This window comes from Typopeltis vanoorti, chromosome 6, assembly GCF_054136105.1.
Source record: "Typopeltis vanoorti isolate ZY-2024b chromosome 6, IOZ_Tvanoo_1.0, whole genome shotgun sequence".
Taxonomy (NCBI): domain Eukaryota; kingdom Metazoa; phylum Arthropoda; class Arachnida; order Uropygi; family Thelyphonidae; genus Typopeltis; species Typopeltis vanoorti.
Window position 1 is genome coordinate 161435485 of NC_143554.1, and position 17478 is coordinate 161452962.

Consider the following 17478-nt stretch of genomic DNA (forward strand, 5'->3'; position numbering starts at 1 on the left):
ATTTTGGAACCAGTTTAGAGCAGTACCTCGTATTCCTATGACTTCTAATTAAAATTTCATGCGATACAGAGTCAAAAGCTTTGTATATATCTAGAAATACTGCTAATGTTAGTTTATGTTCATCAAGGGAGGTGTAAGTTGTGTTTGTGAAGTTCAGTAAAGCATGTTCTGTGCTAAACTTTTGCCTGAACCCAAATTGATTCTTTGAAAAGAAAGAAATTGTTTTTGTCCAAAATTTTAATGAGTCTAATTTTTATCAATTTCTCTACTATTTTCGAAAAGATCGAAAAGAGAGTTTCTCTAATATTTTCGTGGCCAGTGTTATTATGTCTGTTAATTGCGCGTGTTTTAATGGCCGGTTCGCCTGCTTTGTACCAGGAAAACCACGCCACCTCCAGTATCACTTTCAGTTGAAAATCCAGGTCTTTCTAAACCAAGGACATCTGTCCATACACACTGAACTATGGAGGCTAGCGTAAAGACCATAGAATGGTGATTGGTCTCTAATATTCAAGTCCTGTTTGATTCCTTTTAATAAATACGACGGTGATCAACCTCTGTGAAAACACGAAGAGGGGCCAACTCAGTGAATAACTGTGTTTCAGCGGAGTCTTTTAAATCCGAATCCGAAGAACGATTCCCTCCATTGTCACTTTCCACTCGATAGTGGAATTGAAAACTAAGAAGAAAAATAATGAAGCCGTTTTGTAGGAAGAAAAAATGCTGCAAGATTTTTATCCAGTTTTAAAGTCCTTCATGGAAAAAAGAACTTCGCTTCAACTTTCTTCAACAAGAAAAACTGAGCCTCCCGTCATAAACTCAACCTTCCGTAGTTAGTTTGATTGCGTTGAAGATTTAGCGCATACGATGTGGGAAACAAAATCGACCGCCCCCCCACACGCACGCACGCACGCACGCACACACACACACACACACACACACACACACACACACACACACACACACACACACACACACACACACACACACACACACACACACACACACACACACACACACTGTGGAATATGCTTCCCCAACGCAAAAAAATTGGTAAGATTAAGGAGGGCAAAGTAAAATAATGTGAAAACATCAAGTGCCTTTTCCACAAATAAGATCGTTCTCATTAAGTAATACATTTATAAACTATGTCTACGAAGCTTATTGTTAGAAATAAATAAAGAAATCTACCGAAGCCTTACATTCCACCAAAGGGAATAATAAGAGGCGCTTCTTTACGTCAAACTTTCTTTGAAAATCCAGCAGGCCTTCACCTTTAATGATCGCTGATAGCTGAGTTCATGGCCATCAGTGATTTTAAAGGTATCGGGTATAGAGTAAGGCAGATAACTACTGACGTCTATTGACAGTAAATTTTTATAGGTTTATTGTTATCTGAAATAACACTGGTTCTGCAGTTCTTTGGGCTTGTGTAGCTTGGTCGATATTAATGATGCCCTTTTGTTGGAAAGAGGGATTTAAAATCCCGTCTAAGATGCGAAACCCTTTTATTAAGGCTTTTAAATAAAAGTTAGTTCATCAGTTTCATCCTCGGTTCTCCCTCCAGAAAACTCGGGTTTCTCATCCCTTTTGGGATGAGGAACCAGAAATTTGGAAACCCCATGCGCTGACCTCTTTATCGTCTGCGCCATTTGTCGACCTACTCGGCTGAAAAAAAAAAGTATTCCTTTCTCGATTGTATAGCTTTATGAAATCTTAATTGTTCCAAGGCTGCTTTGGCCTTTTGTTCGTCATCATTAAATCATTAATAATTAATATTTATTGATTAAATTATTAATTAAAAGAAGTCTTGTTTGCTTAAAAGCATGTTCTTGGTTCTTACAGGACTCGTGAAACTGGGCGTCCATTGTGTTTCCGGCCGGAAAGTAGCGGTGAAAATTATCAACAGGGAAAAACTCAGCGATTCTGTCTTGCAGAAGGTAAGAGAAATGTTTATGATAAGAAAATCTAATAAAACTGTGTGCGTGTGTGTGTGTGTGTGTGTGTGAGAGAGAGAGAGAGAGAGAGAGAGAGAGAGAGAGAGAGAGAGGATTGTTTTATAGAGTTGATTTCTTCCAATCTGTGAATTTACGTTCTCCTTACTGAGCAGTTAATTTCGTGCGCTAATTCTTGTTGTGTAATCAATATCGAATTCGCGATGTCGTAGATGCAACGGACTTTGACTCAAGCCCACTTGCCGCTACCGTTTTTGTATAAGACAAGAGCATGCGCTGTGTACGATGGCCTGGGAATCGATGGAAACGACTTGCATTTTTTTTCGGTGAATATCGTTTACAAATACGTACATTCGTAGTATTGTCAAGGTTGCATAGAGGTGACCTTGAAACAATAACTGGGGCATTGGCATGATCACGTGTCAATGACCTTCAAGTATGATTAGTTGCTTGAACTTCTGCACAAAAATCGCGTTCATTTCGCGATGATGCTGGCTTGGAAAACTGACTTCGTTCCCAAAGCAGAATGTTTGATCTGTCGGTGGAACCTCACTTCTGCGAGCCTCCCTCTTTCTCCTGCATTTTTGATGGAGGGGAAGGGGTGTCTGCTAAGCACCTCTTCTAAGCGATTTCTGACATTCGAAGCTAAGCCTTCACCGCAGTTATTGGTCGTGTCTGCCGCGTTACTTTCAATTACTAATTAATGCCTCTGCAGGGATGTGGAGGGAAGGGGTTTGTGAATTCGCATGCATTTAATGTTGCCTACTCGTGATGAGTTCGGGGGGGGGGGCACAAGGGGAAATTCTAGGGAGAGACAAACGGGAAACTAGAAGTTTATCGTATCGTTATACGGTTGTACGGAGTAACAGGAAGATCCTTCCTGGAATCTTTCTTTTTTGCCTTGAACGAGGGTTAAGTTTCATTTCAAGCGACATCACCAATAATAATCATTAAAGATTCAGAAGTTTCGTGCGTGTGTAGGGGCGGACACTGGTAGAGACTCCACCGAAATGTCTACGGCTGACATTTCTGATGGGGAATAAACTGGGATTAACCGGAAACAGTAACCCTGACGTGTTGCTGCTATTTGAACATCAGGGACAGAGACGTTGAGGTGTACTAATCCCTCGAGATGTGCCTTCTTCCATTAAAAAGATCTTCCTTCAAGCATCAGAGTACTGATCAAAAAAGTGTCCTCTTGGTTACGTCCAGGAACGAAGCTGGTTTGCTCAGTGAGTACCCTCAAGACTTCTGGATGAAGAGTGAGATGAGCTAAGAGGATTTCTCCGATATATATATATATATATATATGAGAGAGAGAGAGAGAGAGGTGTGGTCATCCGCGAGCGGAAAAAAACGTAGAACGAAACTTGAAAGAACAGAAGAGCACATTTTGAAATAACCAAGAAGCACTGAAAAGGAGAATAGAACGAAACAACGTCAATGAATTAGAAAGAGGTGAGATGGAAATCGACGGACAGGGCGAACGAACGTGTGCGATAACATGTTGCGCTTCGCAACTCTTTATAGTTTCTTCAAATTGTGTGTGTGCGCGCGCTTAATAATCAGCACAGAATTGTTTGGTAGGCTCATCAGGTTCCCTCACGTAAGGAAAGACTCTCGCTGCTGCAAGGGAGGTTGGGTGCACGTGAATCGGAAGACTCGCTTTTCATTGGGAAAATAGCCAAAGAATAAAAAACCTAAACAGCCGTATTCGTTTACGTAACGTTTGTACGAAATGCGGCTGAAATAACGTATTGCGGTTGTAAAGATAAATCAAAGGCGTCTTAAAATTGAAGATTTAAAATTTTTAGTTTTGAAAAATTAATGTTTTTGTTCGAAATTGACAAAAGTTAAAATGTGCTATTTTTTTAATCGAATCAATTTTATTTATTTATTCGTATGGATTTTCCTCCCCCGTCCCTACTGAGGAGAGTCGAGCCCCCTCATGTTGGCGGGGGATTAAGTATTTATGACTGTAGATCCGTGTGTGTTAATTGGGCCGGTTTGTGGGATGAAAAACCCAAGATAAGCTGGGGAGGAAAACCCTGCTGTCTACGTCGAAGATCGCTAACTTGGCTATGGCTAAGGAAGGTCCTCAAGCTCCTCACGTCGCCGACGAGAATCGAACCTAGGACATTCCTTCCCCAGGCATATGGTTGCGAAGCGCATAGCCACTAGGCTAACCGCACGGACAATCAATTCCATTACAAAGGTTGATGGGATCTTCTAAATATGTTAACATGCATAACGCAAGGGGTGGTTTTAAGTGGGTCTCGAATGCTATTTAGAGAATTAGGCGAACTGCATCCAGACTGAAAAGATCAAGTTGACTGAAGATCAAGAAGAAATGGATTACACAAGAAACACTGAAGTTAGTACAGGAGAAAAGAATGTTGAAGATAAGAAGTGATACATCGGAACAAATAGAAGAAAGTGTAATGAGGTGAAAAAAGAAGTCAGAGTGGATAAGATGACATGGATAGAAGCCCAATGCAACAATATAGAATAGTACTATGGAGAGCATAAAACAAGGGAGGTATACAAAATGATCAGAACCATTAATAGAAAGTGGCAACCAAAACAGACCACAATTAAAGATGAAAAGGGCAAAGTATTGATGAATAAAGAAAAAATTGTACAGCGGCGGACAAGATAATGTAGTGAGTTATATGAAGAAAAACTAGATTCAGATAGCTTTGGGAAACTGACTGAAGAATTGAAGCAGATATCACCACCAGGTAATGAGCATGATATGGACATTTTAAGAGCAGGGGTAGAAAAAGCAATAGGACGGCTAAAACACAACAAGAGTCCTGGTAACGATAACTTTACTGGAGAAATGATTAAATATGGTGGTGAAAGCATGGTTACAGAAATGCACCAACTATGTAATATGGTATTGAAAGAAGGGAAAATGCCAGAGGAGTGGATGAAATCAATATTAGTGACACTATACAAGAAAGGAAATAAGCTAGAATGTAAAAATTATAGAACAATTGCCTTGATAAGTCACTTTGGTAAAGTGATGATGATCATATTGACAGAAAGATTGAGAACACAATTGGAAGCACACCTTGCAGACGAGCAAGCAGGATTTAGGAAGGATAGAACTACAATTCAACAGATTTTGACAATGAGGTTAACAGCAGAGAAAGCTAGGAGAAAAAACAAAAACATATATACTTGCTTCGTTGATTTTCTGAAAGCATTTAACAGTACTGACCAGAAAGTGACATTAGGTGATGATTTGGGGAAATGATTTAAAACAAGCAGAGGTACTAGACAGGGAGACCCAATATCACCAAGCATTTTCATCGCACATTTAGAAAGAGCAATGGATAAAATGAAAGAAGATGCCAAAGGAATATCTGTACACGGAATGAGAATTAACAATCTGAGATTTTCAGATGACATTGTTATTATTGAAGAAGACGAAAGAGAACTACAAAAAACACTGAACCTGTTAAATGAGGAAGGGAAGAGATTCGGACTTGTTATGAACTTGGAAAAAACAAAGACAATGGTATTTGCTAAGAAGAACATGAAACAAAAGATACAAGTGGATGGAACTGATATAGAAAATGTAGAACAATTCACATATTCGGGAAGTAAACGGACATATGACTTGGACTGTAAAAAAGAAATAAAGATGAGGATTGCAGAGGGAAGAACAAATCTGAAGGCCATGGATAACATCTGGAAAAGTAAAATGATCAGCCTGAAAAACAAAACTAAGAGTACTGGAAACATGCATCTTCAGCAGTGTACTGTACGGATCTGAAACGTGGGTAATAAATAAGGAATCAAGGAAAAGAATTTTGGCATTTGAAAGAAAACTTGTTACAGGAAGAGTCTAAGAATAGGATGGGTACAGAAAATCACCAATGAAGAGCTCTATCAGAAGATACAACCAAAACAGAATCTAATGCAGAAAATTATAAAAAGGAAGCTGCAATTATTTGGACATATCTGCAGAATGAGTGAGGACCGGAAGATAAAGACATTTATGTTTGGTATTTTGGATGGTTTAAACAGAAGAAGTAGATCATACAGAGTATGGATAGATGATATAAAAGACTGGTGTGGAATGGGTGTACAAAAACTGCGACACTGTGCATTGGACAAAGAAAGGTGGAAGAAGATAGTGAAACAGGCATCATACATCAACGGGCGTGAGCCCATGGTTCGTGATGATGATGATAACGCAGGGTGTGGTTTTAAGTGGGTCTCGAATGCTATTTAGAGAATTAGGCGAACTGCATCCAGACTGAGTTCGCTTTGAATAGGGAGAGCTTGACACTGTTCCCTCGTGGGGAGATAACTGCATCGGGGAAACAGTTTAGGATGGGAGTGGAAGTAGATTTTTTTCATTCTGTCTCTAATTGCGTATCAGAATGACGACGTAGTTTCCGCCACCGTACGCGAGTATTATCCCAAAGCACCGCCAATTGCTAAACTGACCCCCCTTCTGTGTTTCTTGCCGAGAAACGGGCAACTAAACGCATTGCTTTCGACCCCATTAATCTCACCGTGCAATGGCTGTTCTCAACAAGGACTGCTCCGCTGATGTGCACTTCGATCGCTTACAGGCAATTTATGATCAAACAAGCCTACTGTGGTTCCTCAGCCCCAACCCCCTTTACGTCTTAGCAAGTCGTATATCGAAGCCGAATTATTCTGAGAAGAGCTGTGAAACGAAGGCACTTAAAATAGTCAAACACCTTTGAAAACCCAGCTTACAATAAAGCATATTTGAAAAAGAATTTGGGTTAAAAATGAAATTTATATTCTTAAATTCTTTTTTCTTTTTTTAAATTAAATTAAATTAAATTTATTACTTAAGAGAATTTTTCTTAATTCACTTTTTAAACTTGAAGCTATTCGCATCACTGTTTAGTCGATATTGTTAAGAATGCGCAGTTTAATTTACTTAATAATCCTTCAGAAATAGAAGTCCCTGATGCATCGTGGTTGAATGACGTATGTATCTCAAACATTCTTTCTTACTGGCATTGAAACATTTATAAGTTTCTTTTTGTGTGTGATTATTACTTACTGTTGTGTATTGGGATACGCTAAAGGACTGGGTTAACATCTATTTATACTTCCAAATACGAGAATTTCCCAAAGTATTGTTTTCAGAATTTTCAGGTATTATAGCGGAGATACAAATATCTTTCGATTTTGTTATGACAATCTCCACCCATGAAATTTCAGCCGCAAATGGGTAGGAGCGAGGCTTCGTATTGTTAATACATAATGTTATTTTTGCTGCTAATTATACATATAATGTTATTTTAAATAAATAATGTTATTTTTTGGTGAATTAATATCATTTTCATATATTTTATATATTTATGTTATATATATTATTATATATATTATATTATACTTTATGTTTTTATGTTCATACGAAATATGCTTCTGTATGTATTCATGTAGTCGTATGTGTTTGTATATATACAATCAAAATGGCGGTTATATTTACGATATCATATTTTGATTCGTTACTAATTAATTCTTAGCAATAGAACAGACTGTAGCAATATGATCTGTAGCATACTTGATTAAAATATTTCTGATTTCATAAATGATTTGATTTTTATGAAGATTTTATTATGAGTACTGATTACTACTTATTTGCTGGCATATATTACTTAAATATTGATTTTTTATTTTTATATTGTATGTATTATATAAATATTGATTATTTATTATATTTTGCTATATTTTAATTTAAATGTTGATTATTTAGTGTGTAGTAATGTGTATTAATGAAATAAAGATTTCATTTATGTTATAAAATGTATTATTTAAATATTTCAATTTTTAGTAATGTATCTCGTCAGATTATTAGTATATCCTTTCATTGTATTTTTTTAATTTAAATATATTTTAATTTAATGTATTTTTTCATTATATGTATTATCTGATCATTTTTGAATGCTTTTTTATATTTAATTATAATAATTTTATATTTAATTAAAATATAAATGCATTTTTATATTTAATTACGTATATATATATGTATAATCAAAGTTTTTTCCCTAAATATCTATACAAGCAGATCAGATGGATATATTTGACTATTTTTAAATAACCGTTATGTTTTTCATTATTGTATAAAATATGTATTTTCATATATTTTTAGTACTTACTATTTCCTGCAGCATATTTCGGTATTTTATTCAGTATTTTATATTTTATAGTAATTCTCAGTATTCTATTACAGTTTTAGATTTTGAAATTTTCTTCAGCTTTATTATTTTATATAAATTCTTTACATAATTCTGCATATCATTCTATGTACTGTTCTTCAATATCGACATGTCTTAGTCAAGCAATGTTTCAATTTTTATGTCGCACTATCACGTTAGTTTCACGAAGGTGTCGCATAGTATTACTGGGTAATTAAGTTTCAACATAGACAAGTGAAGACAGTCTTCACTTATTTGTGAATTGACGGTATTTGCGAAAATATATGAGAAAGTAGAGCGGGCTCATCGATGGCATTTTATAAAAATTTTTATTTGGAATGATTTATATTTTCGTACTCATATATATAGTGCCAAGTTTAGTTGATAGATGTCGCTCGATTTTGACGGTACATTCGATTTAGTATTATGGCGAGATGCTATTTAGGGTTGCCTTGCACTAGCATTATTGACATAAAAATTGATTTACATAAAAAAGCACAAAACGAAGACACATCCTATTCTTGTCTATTGAATAATCGTAACAAATCGCATGAACCTGGCTTTGTTAATGTGTCATAAGTTGGTTCGTGTCTTTGACAATTCAATAATAAAAATGGTCCTTGATCTCTAATTGTGCTTTTGATGCATTGTTCACAAATAACGAGACGCATTTCTTGCAAGATGAACTTGAGATCGAACTTTGAACACGAAATGCGACTGCAAACCAATTTTGAACTTTATGTTTCTTAATTTTGAAAACAGATGGAAATTTGATTAAAAATTACTAATATCAGTTATCTATTCCATTGATATTATAGATTTTAAATATAAGAATAAAAATTAAAATTAAAAAAATAAAAATCTGCCTTTTTATATTTTACATTTATTTTAAAAGTTCTTTCAATTTGAACACCATTTGTTTTTCCAAATGATATTTATTAAAAATTGTGAAAATTAATGTATTATTTTTAATTAAAAAATGGATTTATATTTTTCCCAAGAGTAATGCTTGTTTCTTTACAGTGAGAATACTTCTTGTAATAATAATAAAATAATAATAATAATCATCATATTTGAAATCATTATTACTTTTTTTTTTTAAAGGTAATGAATTCTTGTTCTTGATTTTGAAATTATTATTGTTTTTGCAATGTAAACTTCTTAGAAAGGAAGTGCCGGTGAGTTATTGTTCATGTATTGATTGATGTTCATGTCACATAAGCGTAACGAAGTTTGATTACAAAAATAAAGGCAAAAGGATGGACCATCGTCTAATAAATACAGCATACTTTATAGTGACAGCTTTTAAAGCATCTAAAGAACACTTGCAAGACAAGAATGCCGCTGATGCACCTAATTACCCAGAAGAAGGGACAACCAATAAATGACAGACAAAACTTTGAATGCCAAAATCTTTTCCTGAAGAGTGAAGCGATTACAGGGAAAGGAGCATGGAAATACACTGCGTGGAAAGAAGTCAACGGACACCATAGCGTGAGGAAAAAACAGCCATGGTACCCAACTTAATAAGATGCGGGACCTCCTTTCTTTTTGTAACTCGAATGTTTACATCCCTGGCTACAATGGGATGGAGTTTCTTTATCTCGAGAACATTTCCGGAATACTTTTTCTCATACGAAAACAATGAGCTGAATGGGTTTTTAATATGAAATATAGTTCGCCCACAGATACGAGACCCTTCGACACTTCTGCGCATGTCACAAAAAAGGAGAATCCATTCCGATAATAGGGTCATCAATCCGTCTTCTGGGATGAGATTATTACACGTCGGAAAATTAACTTCTCTTTTATGTAGTTTCTAAATTGGTAGCTATTTTGCTTGTATAACAGTTGGAAACTTTTACGTATAAAGCACGTGATTTCGCGTGTTGGTGACCAATTCGTACATCGCCTTATTTCTTTCTCCCATTCAACATGAATTGAATCTTCTTCGCAGTCTGCCAACGAGAGCTCTCGCTTCTGTGGTTGGACTATTCCAACCATTCCATAATACTCGAGATCCCATTCGAAATTACGCGTGGTCACGAAATGAGAGCAAAAAAAAAAAAAAAAAAACTTGAAAACCTGGCCGAAATGAAATTCAGTTTTCGTTCTATAGAATAGCCAACTCAATGAAGGACATGTGGAACACAGTCGTCGATATCAAAGCTGAAGAACTTGTAAAACATTTCAAAATATGGAAGACGAGAAAAAGCAGATCGACTCAATACGGAACTCGAACAAGACTAATTCTTTTGAGGCATGGAGAGAGATAAAGGAGTCGACAGTTCTCCGGTAGGCTGCGATACTTTATGGGCTAGAAACTGTGCTATTCCATATTACCCAAGGTTGCTCTAATGATGAGGTGCAAGAATTTGCAACTTCAATCCTACAAATCGTCCTGGTGGTATTTTTCGTCCTGTGTTTATAAATTCACACGTTGAGATAAATCTTTTCTTACATTTTTTTCCCTTTTATGCTGGAATTCACATGAAATTGGCATCACTCGGTCACGTATATAAACTTTCTTTAAGTGTGCTGAAAAGGTTAAGGAAAATTCTCCAACTTTTCTAAAAAAGAATAAAATGCTCGACCAGTGACGGTTCTTGAAAAAAATTAAAACAAATGTGCATACGTATGTTTCTTCCACTTATATTACATTCTGAATAATTTTAACATACCCATACAATATTTTTATGCAGTTTTTTTTATTGAATTTATTTGTGTTGTCCTTTTAAAATCAACTTGACATTCGTTACTAGTTAATTAAAACATCATAAATAAATAAAAAATAGAGAAATGAAAGCTTGGCTTATTTTTAACGACTTCTTTCAAGATGGGTTTTAATAAACCTTTCAGCTAGCTTATGGATGGTCTGCTTTTAATTTGGTTTGATATTTCTTTTTTGATTGGATGATCAGCGTAGCTACACAATATCAATCTTAAATGTTTAAGTAATGATGTAATTTGTGTTCCAATAGGCTATTTCAAGAAGTATTCAAATTTATAAAACGTTCGCGAAATTTTTAATATTTAGTAAAAATATACTTCGGGTTAAACCATATAATTAAATCTATTTTAATTGTAGGGGGCTTTTGAAGTCTTTTCTTGAGACTTTTTTAAGTTTTTTATCAACTCATTTGTATGCATGTGAGATTTTTTGAGATACGTATTTACAGTATATTCGTAGTTTATTATATTATATTCCACAAGTTTGCAAGGTACAAGAAACAGCGGAAGATTACTTCGGATGGCGAAGGTGGGAAGAAAAAAACATCGCCTGGTCTGGCATTTATAAATTGATGGACAAAGTGCTTCTAGAAGTTATACAATCGCACTTCGATCACAGAGAGGAGAAGAAAATGAATGAAAGACAGAACCAAAATTTAAATATGGCAGTAGTAAATCGAACAGACCTTAATTTCTACTAATGCCGATTGTGTGTGTGTGTGTGTGTGTGTGTGTGTGTGAGCGCGGTTTTAATTTCTTGCATTTAGTAGGATCGAAAATGTTTTGCTTAGAATGTTTATGATAATTTATTAATAAATTTTATTTTTTATATTGGTGGTTTATTGTTCTAAAATTTCTAAAAGTACTTTAAACTCTAAAAATTCATTATTTTAAAAATCTCTTGGAATAAAAAGAAAGTAAAAATAAATCCTCTCTCAAAACATGTTAAATATGCCTACCAGTCCACTAGAAGAAAAAAAAAAAAAAGAGACGCCCCCCCCCTTCCCCCACACGTCCGTACTCTTCATTTATATTCCCAGAAAGTAACCCTAAATTTTTCTGCAGTGATTTTCGAATAGTTCTTAATAATAAGACTTTATTTAGTTGGGTGGCCTTAAAGTTAACGGGCTCATCAGCCTCCTGCCCGAGTAATATGATGAGGATCAGCATCGGAGAACAAGAATACCGTTCGTGACAAAGTGGGGCGGTGACAGAATGGAGCCTTACTTTAGTATTAATGAAGTTCAGAGAGAAAAAAAAGGCTATTATTAGATGCAGACAGACAGAAAACAAATCACTTAGTTGCAAAATACAGTAGGAGACATTAAGGAACCTAGCTTTCTTAAGAAAAGCACAACTGTTAATCAAATTCTGCTAAAAACGGGCACTGATTTAAAACAAAATATACCAACTGTGACCCCATAATAGTCAATATTATGTCATATTTACACACGTGTTTATAACGTGTATCATTTTTATAATAGTTTATAAAATTATTTTGTTCGCAGCCGAACAGAACCCTTTAGTCCTAACAAACTTTTATGGAAATCGGGGGGCAGCCCTTTCTATCCTTAGAGGATACTTAGTCGCCGACCATAGTTAAAATAAAGGATAAATATTGTTTTATAGTTTACTATCAAGAAAAGTTGGTCTTTCAAATTTTCAGAAAAAAATCGACAGCTTATGAAAATGCAACCTTTCACACGAGAGTGGTTTAGCATTTCACTACTTGAAACAACGACGGTCTCTGCCACTCGCTTACGCGACAAGTTTTGATGACAAGTTTCACTGTCTTCTCAAAGACGCCATAAATATAAAACTTCCCGAAGGCCTCTTTCTCTTATTTCTGTGACAACAGTAGGAGAAAGAGAAAAACCCTCAAAGAATGTAGAATATATGATAATTAAATGATGAGAAAGAGAAAGAAAGAAAAAAGCCTACTGAAAATCTCCCTTTATCGCATCAGTATTTATAAGCTTTGCGTTGTACTTGTTGAGACTGAGCCGTGTATTATCTAATCCAACTTCGTATTCAATCCGTGATTAAAACTAAAGGGTGAAGGAACTAGGCGACCCTGCCTTTGATGACTCGTCCCAACACACCATCTGGAATAGACCTGCCTCGAGAGGGTGTCGGAAAATTCAGTACAGTTCAGGAATGACAAGAAACCTTGAAAAAATAAAGAGTTTCCAACTTGGTGGAACTCCTTTTGTGAGTAACCATCTGGTCCTTGTTAGAGGGAAGTGCCGCTCCCTGGAGGGAACATTCTGACGAATGGCGTCAAATCGATTTTCCTAACTTGGAGGGATTCGACTTCCCCCTTCCTTCTCTTTCGCTGTGGGAGAAACGCTGTGGGAATCGGGCGTACACACAAGGAGCCGACGATGCTTTAGTTTCTTACATAGAGCCCCAAGACCATTTATAAAAATATAAGTATGAGGATGCAATAAGCTATTTCGTTTTGTTGTGTTTTTTTATAAATGGTGCGTAGTAGTTTTTTTTTTTGTATGTGTAGTAGTGGAACAGCAGCTTAGCAAGTATTGGGGAAACAGCATTCAATTTGAAACTTATCATCATCATCATGCAGTCAGCATGATGATGATGATAAATTCCAGCAATCAGTTCGCAGAAGCACTCACGACTGTTGTGTGTTCTATCCGCTGTTCTGTTTTAACTTTAAAGATAACTGGAAATACACTTCAAGTCCAGGAGATATCTTTCCGAATTCCCCTCCCCCCCCAACTACGTCTTGTTCAAGGTTCTAAACTCTAAACTATTTAAATTACATTTAAAGTCTGTTCTCTGCGCTCATTTGTTTTCTTCACATAAGCTGAGTCCAGATGGCTCATCCCTCTTCATATCGCATTTTTATGACGTTTAGATGTTCTCCATGGGAATAACTCGTCCCCCATCTTCTGAGGTGTTCTTTTCGGTGCGTTTTTCACGCTTTATTTGCTGTTAATCGTTTTAATTTTAGAAAGATGTTTTTGTTCTGCTTTGCCGGATAATTTAGCAGAAATGTGCCTCCGGTCGTATCGTCGCAATGTATTTGCCACCGCTCGCTTAACTTCCGTCATAACATGCTTATCGTCCCTGTCTCAACGTTCGTGTTTACTTTGAAAGTCTCTAGGAATCTCTTTTCTTTAGACTGTCGAGACTAAAAAGGTTTCTCTTTGAATATGCACTTTAAATTTAACTTTTTCGCATTTATACTTTTCAGAGAGAGAGAGAGAGAAAGAGAGAGAGATCAGTAAAAGCTCCTTTCCAAAATTAGAAGGGCAGTTCGCATTTATGGTTCTTTTCTTACAAACCTTCCATAGTTTATATTATTCACAGAAGCGCAGAATCTCCGCATATTTAAAACGTGGAATTCACGGTGGAAATGTGCAACTTGGGTTAAATGAAGAAGACAGGAATGAACTGCGTCACTTGACGTCACAAACGATGGTTGGGGAGGGCACGAATAGAAAAAACATGTTTGCGACGGCTAATCTATAGTTGTCCACTTTTGCAATATAAATATATACACACGAGGGTGGTCTGAAAAGTTCTCAGCCTAACAATGAAAAAACGAATTTGCAATTTCAAAATTATTTTTATTTTTCAACATAATCTCCCTTAGGACATACATTTATTCCGGCTATGCTCCAGCGCCATTCTCCCGTCCCTGTAGGGGTTCTCAGTAAGATCTGCAAAATACCCGTCTACAGCTTCAATCACCTCTGGATTCGAAGAAAATCGCTGACAAGCGAGGAAGAGTTTTAGTTTTGGGAAGAAATAGAAGTCCGAGGGAGACAAATCTGGGGAATAGGGTGGATGTTCCAACAATTCATAGTGCACATCCCTTAATTTTCCCTTTGCCAAAACACTTTTGTGGGGCGGTGCATTGCCCTGATGAAAGATGATTTTTTTCTTCTGCAAACTCACGATTTTTTTCGTCTAGCTGGTTAAAAGATCGGAATAATATTCTCCGGTTATTGTTTTGCCCTTTTCAAGATAATTGACGATTGGGCTCTAAACACTTAAGGCTATGAGAGATTTTTTTTTTTTATGGCTTTCACTCACGAAACCTTGGATGCCTTAAAAACACCGATGCCATGACCTTTCCTGCCGATGGAACCGACTTTTCTTCTATGGCGCTGAACAACCGGTTTCTGTCCACTGTTTTGACTGCTGTTTGGATTCTGGTGTGTAATGGTGAATCCAAGTCATCCGTAGTAATACATCGACATACAAAAGCGGTTTTATTCCTGTTAAAACGCTCCAAGCACTGTTCAGAGATTCTCATGCGAGTGCGTTTTTGATCTGCTATGAGCAAGCGAGGAACCCATCTTGCGCAAAGCTTTTTCATTTGCAATTCTTCATGTAAAATATATCCTACACGTTTTTTTGAAATGCCTATAGTCTCAGCAATTTCACGCACTTTGACTCGCCCGTCATCCAATACCGTGCACTTGATCAATGATTTCTGGTATTGTTACCCTTTTTGGACGTCCTTCACTTGGATCATCTTCAAGGCTGGTACGATAGCATTTAAACTCGGCAGCCCATTTTCTTAATTGTCGAATACGAAGGAGATTAGTGCTAATAAACTTAAATATAAAGAGTCAATAGGCTCATTTCGGCGATATAAACATTATTTAAATTAAGGGGATATTAAATCCCACATTGTTTTAAACCGAATAAGAAAATCAAAGATTGGAATCAGAGAGTTTCACGCCGAATATAGTATAATAAACTATAAATAGTATAATAAACTATAAAAGTATCGGCGATTACTGGCGTGAGCTACTTGCATTAGCTTACTGGCGTGAGCTAATGCAAGTAGTCCAAGTACGTAGTACAAACTCGGGCAACTCGCAGCAAAGGTGAGTAAAGTTCTGATCGCTATTCTTGGTATTTTTCATAATATAAAACACATTTCCTAGGAAATGTATGCTGTTATTACATTATGGTGGGAGGTCACTACCCAGACCGGTTTCAGCCTTTATTGAGGCTTTATAAGTGAGTAGCTAGACCAAATTAATACCAAAGAGTATAGCGAAAACTTATATACTCTGTTATACGAGTTGTCAAAAGGGTGCAACCCATTAAGTTACTTAAATATAAAGAGCCAATAGGCTTCATATGTTTATATCGCCGCAATGAAGCCTATTGGCTCTTTATATTTAAGTAATTTAATGGGTGCACCTTTTTGACAACTCATATAGCAGAGAATATAAGTTCTTTTCACTATACCCTTTGGTATTAATTTGGTCTAGCTACTCACTGATGAAGCCTCAAAAAAGGCTGAAACCGGTGAGGGGCTATTATGAGTTCACTCTCTTAAGGTTTTTGCCTTAAGGGAGCAATTTGAGTCTCCGGGGAGAGTGTTTTCCGGCATGGCTCGGTGAGGGGATCTGTCGGTGAATGCTTTTCTTCGGAATATGAGCGGTTCTGTTCGGTGGTGGTGGTGGTGGGTGGAAGGCCATCACTGAGTGGAGCCAACGCTGAGATGGACGGTCTTTCGCCCACTATTGAGTGGCCTAGGGATCGTCCGAATTTTTAGAGACGGCTTTACTTATTCATGAAGCTGAAACCGGTGGGGGCTCCGTGAGGCTCTGCTTGGGGATAGGTTTTGCCTGTCTCAGTGGGTCACGGTTGAGATTATGGCTCTGCTTGGTGGTGTTGGAGTGAGCCTGTCACTGGGTAGAGCCAATACTGAGTTCTTCTCGGTGACGGGGTGAGCCTGTCATTGAGTGGAACAACGCAGAGTTGGGCGCTCTTTCGGGATCGTCTTATTTTTAGAGCCCGTTTCACTTTTACATTCAATAAAGGCTGAAACCGGTCTGGGTAGTGACCTCCCACCATAATGTAATAACAGCATACATTTCCTAGGAAATGTGTTTTTACATTATGGAAAATACCAAGAATAGCGATCAGAACTTTACCACCTTTGATGCGAGTTGCCCGAGTTTGTACTACGTACTTGGACTACTTGCATTAGCTCACGCCAGTAATCGCCGATGCTTTTATAGTTTACTATATTCGGCATGAAACTCTATGATTCCGATCTTTTAGTTTCTTATTCGGTTTTAAAACAATGTGGGATTTAATATCCCCTTAATTTAAATAGTGCTAATAAAGTTTTATGAACTTCAAATGAATTTCTTTTGGCGTTAAACCTTCTTTTACAAAGAATTTTATAACTGTACAATACTCAATTTTATCCATTTCAAGGGATACAGACAACACTTTTGCTTCAGACAACTGTCTGAAGCAAATTGTCACTACCCATACCGGTTTCGCCCATTGTTGAGGTCTCGTCAGTGGGAGACCTCAACAAAGGTCGAAACCGGTATGGGTAGTGACCATTGCCTTTAATGTTTTGCATCATACATCTCCGCAAGGGGATGTGCTTTACATTAGAGAAAAATACTAAGAATAGTGATCAGATCTTTATCCACCTTTACCACGAGTTGCCTCGACTGGCACTACCTTAGGGATCAGTTGCCTTAGACTTGCAGTACTTGCAGGCGCAAACTTCACTTTCTTGTTTGCTTTCTTGGGAAACAGGATTAAAAACCAAGTTCATATAAAATCACTTGGTATCT

The 17478-nt window shown here is 36.7% G+C and overlaps 1 protein-coding gene across 1 annotated transcript in view; it reads left to right on the plus strand.

The window, feature by feature from the left end:
• The window catches only part of LOC150106172 (serine/threonine-protein kinase BRSK2-like), a 193530-nt gene that overhangs the window by 12344 nt on the left and 163708 nt on the right, over positions 1-17478 (plus strand). The window contains exon 2 of the mRNA XM_090393904.1: positions 1846-1940. Within this exon, the coding sequence (XP_090250030.1) occupies positions 1846-1940 (95 nt within the window). The remainder of the gene's footprint in view (positions 1-1845; positions 1941-17478) is intronic.